Below are 8,220 nucleotides of genomic sequence, written 5' to 3' on the forward strand. Positions count from 1 at the left end.
GCCCACTTCACCCCTCACCCCGCTTGCTATCCCCGCGCGGCGGAGGCGACGCGCGGACTACGCCTCCCGGCGTGCGTCGCGCGCACCCGGCCTATGTGTCCTATTGGTTGCTGGGAAACTGAGTCCGGAGTCTTCCCACCAGCCTTCACGGCACCGTACTCGACACTTGAAGTCCCGGCAAGCTCGGCGGTGTTTTAGCTCCACCCCTCTCCTCCCTGTGCTCGCGAGCCCCGCCCCAGCCCGCCCCGCCCCGCGCCGGGGCCGGAGCCGCAGCCCGAGCGGCGGGGTAAGATGGCGGCGGCGGTCCGGGCCGCGGGGCTCGGGCCTATCGGGGTGGGCGGGGCGGAGTCGGGTCGCTAGTTGTCCCGGGGTCCTCCCGGCACGCCGCAGGGCCTAGAGGGCTTAGCGGGTCGGCCTTGGGCCTGGTAGCGGCGGCGGCGCCTGGCGCCGAGCGGGGGGCCTTCTGAAGGCCCCGGGACGCGTCTGTGGTGCCGGGGGGCATCTACGGGGCGTCCCCGAGAGGATTGGGGGCGTCCACAGGGCCTGGACTGAGACTGAAGCCTGCCTTCCATCATATAGTTGGCTTGGGTCATTTTTGTAGGCACTGTTGATCGTCTTTATGAGCTGACCGGAGGCTAGGGTCTGTCTAGAGGGTTCTGGGGCCATCTTGAGATCTTGAGATATGTCCCGGGGTGAAGGTGATCTGCAAGAGCTGGGGAGTATCTGCAGAGCCAACCATAGCGCCTAGGGTATGTCTGTTAGGGCTGGGAAGTGTCTACATGTGCTGACCTGAGGATGCGGCTCACCTACAGGGGTCTGGGGCCATATAGCTGGGCCTGGAAGAACTGTTCCAGGGCTAGGAAGTCTTTTATAGCTACCCAGAGGAGCAGGATGTACCCACGAAGGGAGAGAGGCAAATACTGAGATGTTCTGAGAGGCCTGGATGCGTCTCCAGCTGTCTGGGTAGTGTCTAGTCTGGGTGACAGGAGGCTGGGGGCAGTTAGAAGGACCTGGAACCATCTAGGTGGCCTTGAGTGTGACTGCAAATTCGAATGCCTTTGGGGGGGCCATATAATTGCATGGAGAATAAGACAATGAAGAGTATTGGAAGATTTGCCCAGCTGTATTGTACTTACCCTTAGAAAGTAATTCAAATGCACAATGTTGAAAAATTCTGCGTGGCCCTGGGGCTATGGAGACAGAATCAGTCCTCCTTGGTCTGGGAAAGTCTATAGGATCGTCTAGACTCATCTAGTGCTGTGCTTTTCAAACTCTTTTGACCTTGATCTACAGTGAGAAATACATTTTTTCATTGAGACCCAGTGTACACCGTCATATGAATTTCATACCCAAGTCCCATTAATTAGTATTTCCATTTACTTGTGATGTATTGTGAAGAATCTTCTACTGTGTTCGATTTGCTTTGATAACAAGCTATTTGTAAAGCACTGAACTGCTATCAAGTCTATAGTTTGGGAAACTGATCTAGAGGGACCTAGCAGCGTCTGCAGAGGCTTCTCAGGTCTAAAAGACCTAAGGAGCCGGGGGTGTGTCTGCAAATCCTGGAGCATGTGTGAATGGGCAAGGGAGGATGTTCATTCTACAGAGGGTTTGGGGCTCTGTGGGTCTGTCTGTAGTCAGCACATCTTGATTAAGTTTCTCTTATGTGACAGACGCTGTTCTACATAGCGTGTGCTCCCCCCACCCCCACCCAGGTGCCAAAGAGCAGCGCCAGGGCTGGGAACTGTCCAGAGGGGTTTATCAGGGTGAGAGTTGTCTATGGGAGTTCGGGAAGGAACTGCCGGCTCTTAAAGAGCCAGGAGGCAGCATGGGAGAGCTTTCTGAACATCTGGTACAAGGGAGACCAGGGCCGAGATTTTTTTTTTTTTTTTTTTTTTTGGCAGGTATGCAACCGAGGGTGTAGGGGAGACCGAAGTAGGGGAAACCTGGGCGTTAAAGGCCGATGATAGGGCTTCCCTGGTGGCGCAGTGGTTGAGAGTCTGCCTACCGATGCAGGGGACACGGGTTCGTGCCCCGGTCCGGGAAGATCCCACATGCCGCGAAGCGGCTGGGCCCGTGAGCCATGGCCGCTGAGCCTGCGCATCCCGAGCCTGTGCTCCGAAACGGGAGAGGCCACAACAGTGAGAGGCCCGCGTACCGCAAAAAATATTGTTACTCTGTATGTAGCCGATGATAATTATTGTTACCCTGTATTGTTACTCTGTGTCAGGAGTCTGTCTCCTTTCAATTCTCACAGACTTTCTCTGACTTAGATACTCCTATTGGGCCCACTTAGAGCTAAGCACACGGCGTTGAGGGTTAGGGGTTTTGAAGCTTTCTAGGAACTGTGGGACCAGATATTTATTGTCTTCAGAGTAGGAGATTTGACAGTTGCAGGGAAGCCTATAGCTGAAATCTTCGCATTTTCTGAAGCCCTAATCAAGACCCCCATCAGTCTGAAGAGTGATTTTTCACCTTCTGTATAACCTAAGAATTTCTGTGACATGGCAAAGCCTTGAGCCGCGCTTTCACACAAGGGGCAGACAGGTGATGGGAGGGTGCTCCCTGCGGCATCTAGTGGACAGCATTCCTGAAGTTCATGTTTTCGTTTTCAAAGTGGTGTACTGGTTTTGTAGCTCATTCTATTATAGTTCCATCTTCTGTGTGTAAATACATTTTGTTGGGTCCCTCACCATCGAGGAGAATCGATGCTTTAGGAAGTGGCGTGGTGTTTGAGGCACACCCAGCACACTGGCACGTATCTCGGTTTGGGAAAGGTGGGTTTATGAGACTTCGGGACACAGTGTTTGAAATCACAACTCAACAGAAAAGAGTCTTGGCTCCTGTGAAGGCGGGCTCCCATGAGGTCTTAAAGTTTGGTTGTGGGGGAAGGTGCGGGAACTGGGGAGGGGTGTGTGGAAATAGGCCGGGAAGGCCTCCCTTTGGCAGAGGAGGCAACCAATTCAGACAAGGGAAGAGGGTTGCTCTAGTCCCTCTAGTGTCTGCACTGGGCCTGGTACTTGCCCGGGCCTGGGATGCGGTGGAGGAGGGATGCTGAAGGGGAGACAGTGTTGGAGGCCCCTGAGGTCTTCATGTCCGTCCTCTCCTTCCGCCACCTGGCACCACCGTGCCCTGCCCACCAGCCTCTACTCCAGACTCTCCCCCGCCTCCACCACCAGGTGACCATGGAGGAAGAAGATGAGTCTCGAGGGAAGACAGAGGAGTCAGGCGAGGATCGGGGTGACGGTCCGCCAGACAGAGACCCTACGCTTTCTCCTTCTGCTTTTATCTTGGTGAGGCAGCCAGACGCCTGGGGCCGAGGGAGGGAGGGGCCGGGAGTCCAGATTCCAGGGCCCTGAGTCCTGGACCCTTGGGAAAGGAGGGGTTGGGGGGCCAGGACTCTTGGCCTGTCTGTAGGGTTTGAGTCTGGTTGTAGGGGTGTCTGGAATGGCTGTCTCCCAGCAGCAGAGCTTGTGACCTTCCGCATGCATCCCCTGACTGCTCTTTCTTTCCACCCCCTTCACCCTCACCTTTCCTTCAGCGGGCCATTCAGCAGGCTGTGGGAAGTTCCCTGCAGGGGGACCTGCCAAATGATAAAGGTATGACAGCTTCTGGTTCTTCCCAGCCCCCTGCCCCATCTCTGCATTCTTTCTCCTAATCTCATTCATATACGCTTTCCCGAGGCCTCCTGGGTGCCACCCTTGTGCTGGCACAGGGAGCCCAAGATGGGTTGGACTCCGTGGCCGTCTTGGAGGGGCTCACAGTCTGGCAGAGGGGAGACACAGTCCCAGCACAGAGGTAGCCCGAGGCACCGTGAGAGGGCAGGAGGCCCAGCTAAGCTGGTGTGGAGGGAGATGGGGTCCAGGAAGGCTTCAGTGAGGAGGTGACAGGGGACCTGTGTCTCTAAGGCTGTATGAGCATTGTCTGGTGAAGAGGAAAGCCTGATAGGTGGGGGCGGCACCAGCAGGCACATAGCAAGGGACCACGTTGCTGGACCGAGTTGTGGGTCTTTGGGGCTGGTGGGCAGAGGATGTTGGTGGGAAGGGAAGCAGGATCGCTCTGTGGGGACTGGGTCACAGCAAGGCTTAAAGGCCAAGCTGACTTGTCTGGACTTCATCCTGAGGGTGGCTGGGAGGACAAATGAGAGAGTTGAGAGAGTTGGTGCCTCAAAAGGGTGTTGGGAAGTCCTTCTGGAACCCAGGTTGGCAGGCGGTTGGATGGAGGCCGGGAGAGTAAGCAGGAGCTTCGTTCCTTTGTCAAGAGCTAGGCAGGCTCTTTTTCCTCTGCCAAGCAAGGTCTCTGCAACTAGTCCCCTGTCTCCAATCCCCCATGCAAATCTCTCTCCAGATGTTTCTCGGTGTCATGGCCTTCGATGGAGGCGCTGTCGGAGCCCACGTTCAGAGCCCCGTTCCCAGGAATCAGGGGGGACTGACACGGCTTCTGTGAGTAAGAAGAGGGGGCTAGGGACCTGGACTTCTGGGGCTGGGGGAGGAAGGTCACTGGGGCCTGGATCCCTGAAATGGGGAAATGGAGTTGGGGACCCAGGCTCCTGGGTCTGGGGTGCTGATTGGGGGCAGTGTTGGAGGCTCTGAGGCCTGGTCCCTTGGGTCCTGGAGGCAGTCAAGTTGAGGAGTCAGTTGGATCCTCGTGTTCTCATGGGGTCTCAGATGTCTGGGTTACTGAGAGCTTAGGGCCTGTGTGGGCCCTCACACAGCAGGGACAGGGTGGAGCCCCTCCTGGCCTATTCCAGGTGTTGGACGTGGCTGCCGATGGCCTCCTCGCGGGGCTGGTGAGCATCCTGGATCCCCCAGATACCTGGGTTCCCAGCCACCTGGACCTGCGGCCTGGCGAGTGAGTATCTGGGCAGCTGGAGTGGGAGAGGCCCCCGGCGTGGGAGTTGGACGCACCTCTGAGGCTCACTCACCCCCTGTCTTGCAGAAGCGAGGACATGCTGGAGCTGGTGGCCGAGGTCCGAATTGGGGACAGGGATCCAGTCCCCCTTCCTGTACCCAGCCTGCTGCCCCGTGTCAGGGCCTGGAGGACGGGCAAAACGGGTATGTGGGACCAGGGCTGAGTTGGCAGGCAGTCAGCCTCGGCGTTGCGTGAGCGTTGGCTGTTGTTGGTAGTAGTAGCGGTGCTGAGTACGTCATTTAGACAAAATCTGTACTGTCATGTCTTTCTCCTGTTAGACTTTGGTAAAGGCTGTATGTACGTGCAGATGTAATTAAAGTTAAAACTGGCGTGAGAGCTACCATGTGGGAGCAGTTAGCGTGCGTCCGGGGCTTCTGAATATCAGTGTAACTGCGTTAGGAATTCGTCTCCCCAGGACGGGGGACTGTCAGCGTCTCTAACTCCAGGAAGAGAAAAGTCTGAAAGAGGGAAGTCTCTTGCTCGAGGTGGCACAACCAGTTGCTTAGTGGTGGCCCTGAGCCCGGGGCCTTCTGTGTGTAAAGTGCAAGTTTTTGACTTCTGCAATGTGCACCTGCCCGAGGGAGAGTCTGCTCCCTAGCCCCGCCGCACACGGTGGTAAGCCCCTGAGCAGTGTAGAGCAGAGGGTCTCAAACTCGAAAGGGCATCAGAATCACCACGGAGGACTTGTTAATCCACAGGTCACTAGGCCCATCCCCAGGGTTTCTGATGCAGCAGGCCTGGAGTTGTTAGTGCCCGGGAATCTGCATTTCTAACTGACTCCCCAGTGATGCTGCTGCAGATCCCCCGGGGCCCTGATGAGAGCTCTGGGTTTAGACTTCCCTTCTGCCTACGTAATATCTGGGGAGGGGTGGAGGGGAGAGGAAGGCGTAGCAGAAGGTCAGCTACGAGCAACTGTTCTGCCAGAGGCTTGCACACCCTCTGAACCAGTTCACGTTTTCCTTGTCCTTTTCTTTTTTTTAAGATTTAACTTTATGTATTTTTGGCTGTCGGGTCTTCGGTGCTGCGCGTGGGCTTTCTCTAGCTGTGGCAAGCAGGGGGCCACTCTTCACAGCAGTGGTGGCTTCTCCTGTTGGCGGAGCACCGGCTCTAGGCCCGTGGGCTTCAGTAATTGTGGCTCACGGGCTCTAGAGCGCAAGCTCAGTAGCTGTGGTGCACGGGCTTAGTTGCTCCGTGGCGTGTGGGATCTTCCTGGACCAGGGCTCGAACCCGTGTCCCCTGCATTGGCAGGAGGATTCTTAACCACTGCGCCACCAGGGAAGTCCCATCCTTGTCCTTTCTTTTTTCTCACAGACCTGGGGTGACTTACTTATCCTTTAGGCTCAGGGGACATGGTGCCTGGGGCCTACCACGCTCTTAGGGGGCCGCCACACTCTTAGGGGCCCACAAAAGTATTTTCATTTCTTTTATTATTTTTTAAAATTTTATTTGTTTATTTATTTATTATTATTATTAATTTTTTGGCCACACCGCATGGCTTGTGGGATCTCAGTTCCCCAACCAGGGATTGAACCGGGCCTCAACAGTGAAAGCCCAGAATCCTAACGACTAGGCCACCAGGGAACTCCCTCTTCATTTCTTTTAAAACCAGAAGCCATAGGGGATAAGTAAACAAGTGAGCAGGACAGGGTTCCAATCAAATGTTATTTACAAAAACAGGTGCTGTGTGGGATTTGGCCCTTGGGCTTTAAGTGCTATCCGTAGCTGTGTCTGGAACCTAATAGCTATTTTCAGCAGGGCTCTGGGGGTATGGTTTAGGTTTTTGTTGTTGTTGTTTTAAAATATTTATTTATTTATTTTGGCTGTGCCAGGTCTTAGTTAGTTGTGGCATGTATACGGGATATAGTTCCTCGACCAGGGATCAAACCCGGGCCCCCTGCATTGGGAGCACGGAGTCTTACCCACTGGACCACCAGGGAAGTCCCTATGTTTTGTTTTCTTATTCCAAGTGTTTTTTGGTCTTCGTTTGGAAAATATTAAGAACGCAAGAAAAACTCACCCGTAGTCCTTTAAAAAAAACTATTTATAAGGAAGCGGATGTCTCGAGTTTGCAGACTGCTACAATCTGCAGACTTGGTTTTTGCCTCAGGTGGTGGTAATAACAGCCCGGGTAGTCAGAGTTCGTGCTCAGCAAGTCCTTGAAGGCAGGGATTTTTGTCTCTTGTTTGCGGTTCTATTCAATACCCCAAACCGCGTCTGTCAGATTGATGATCAGAAAAAATTTGTTGAATGAATGAGCAAACTCCCCTTTTATAGATGAGGAAACCAAGGCAGACAGCAGTTGAGTTGCTTGCCCTCAGGCATATTGCAGGAGAGGGCTGGAGCCTGGGATCCAGGTGGGGAGGTGGCTCTGGTGCTGCCTTCTTAGCCCTGGGCTTCCCTGGCATTGTTCATGTGACCATGCCGGCATCCTTGCTGGGGCAGGATCCTGGCAGTTACATGTCATTGAGAGAGTGGCCTCTGGACTCTGATGTGTGTGTCTGAATCCTGGCCCCGTCATCTGCCCCGGGGGCAGCCTCGATCAGTTGTCTCCACATGTGTGACTTGTGGTGCTGAGACCGTGGAGTGCTTCAAAAGCAAGGTCTCGGGAGGGCGGACAAAATAACGGAGGACAGCATGATGCCTGGCCCGGTCAGTGATGTCTGAGTCCCAAGCAGATGTCGCCCCTGGGATGGGGCTCATCACAGAGTGACGGGGGGCACGGTGAGGACTCGGGCTGTCAGGGCTCACCAGCTCTGCCACTTTCTGACTCTGGAGAGGGAGTTTCACCTTCTCAGCCTCACGTTAGGCCTGTACAAAGGGATAGATTCCCTCAAGAGGCAGCCGGCTCCTCAGGCCAGGGCTTGACCCCTGCAGGTGGTCCTAGGTTGGAACCCTGGCTCTCGCATCCCAGCCTGTGCCTCCTGCGGGAACATCACTGCTGTCATTGGTCAGGGCGGTCTTGGGCCGCAGGCCAGCTTACGTCTCCAGATATGAGAGTGCGGGCTTGGGGGCCACACTGACCGAGTTTGCATCCTGACTCCCCCCTGCTGACTGTGCTCTAGGGGAAGATGCCACAGCTCTCTGTGCTGCAGATTCCTCCTGGGACCCCGGGTCGCAGTACCTACAGCGTGGAGTGTAGGTACTGTTGTTAGGAGCATCTTATGTGTTGACACACGTGAAGCACTGGAAGCAGTGCCTGCTGACGTGGCGAGTGCTGAGCGAGGGGGACCAGCAGATGGGGTGCTGACCTGCCTGCGGGCCCCTCCGCTGCACTGGGACAGGCACCTGACTGCCACCCTGTCTCCGCTC

General features: G+C 55.4%; 1 protein-coding gene across 1 annotated transcript in view; it reads left to right on the forward strand.

The window, feature by feature from the left end:
* Positions 1 to 220: 220 nt before the first annotated feature.
* SCAF1 (SR-related CTD associated factor 1) overlaps positions 221 to 8,220 on the forward strand; it is a 15,544-nt gene continuing 7,544 nt past the window's right edge. The window contains exons 1-6 of the mRNA XM_007463443.1: positions 221 to 286; positions 3,180 to 3,293; positions 3,542 to 3,599; positions 4,348 to 4,442; positions 4,751 to 4,851; positions 4,939 to 5,054. Of these exons, the coding sequence (XP_007463505.1) occupies positions 3,186 to 3,293; positions 3,542 to 3,599; positions 4,348 to 4,442; positions 4,751 to 4,851; positions 4,939 to 5,054 (478 nt within the window). The 5' untranslated portion in view covers positions 221 to 286; positions 3,180 to 3,185. The remainder of the gene's footprint in view (positions 287 to 3,179; positions 3,294 to 3,541; positions 3,600 to 4,347; positions 4,443 to 4,750; positions 4,852 to 4,938; positions 5,055 to 8,220) is intronic.

Source organism: Lipotes vexillifer, unplaced genomic scaffold (genome assembly GCF_000442215.2).
Source record: "Lipotes vexillifer unplaced genomic scaffold, Lipotes_vexillifer_v1.1 scaffold802, whole genome shotgun sequence".
Classification (NCBI taxonomy): domain Eukaryota; kingdom Metazoa; phylum Chordata; class Mammalia; order Artiodactyla; family Lipotidae; genus Lipotes; species Lipotes vexillifer.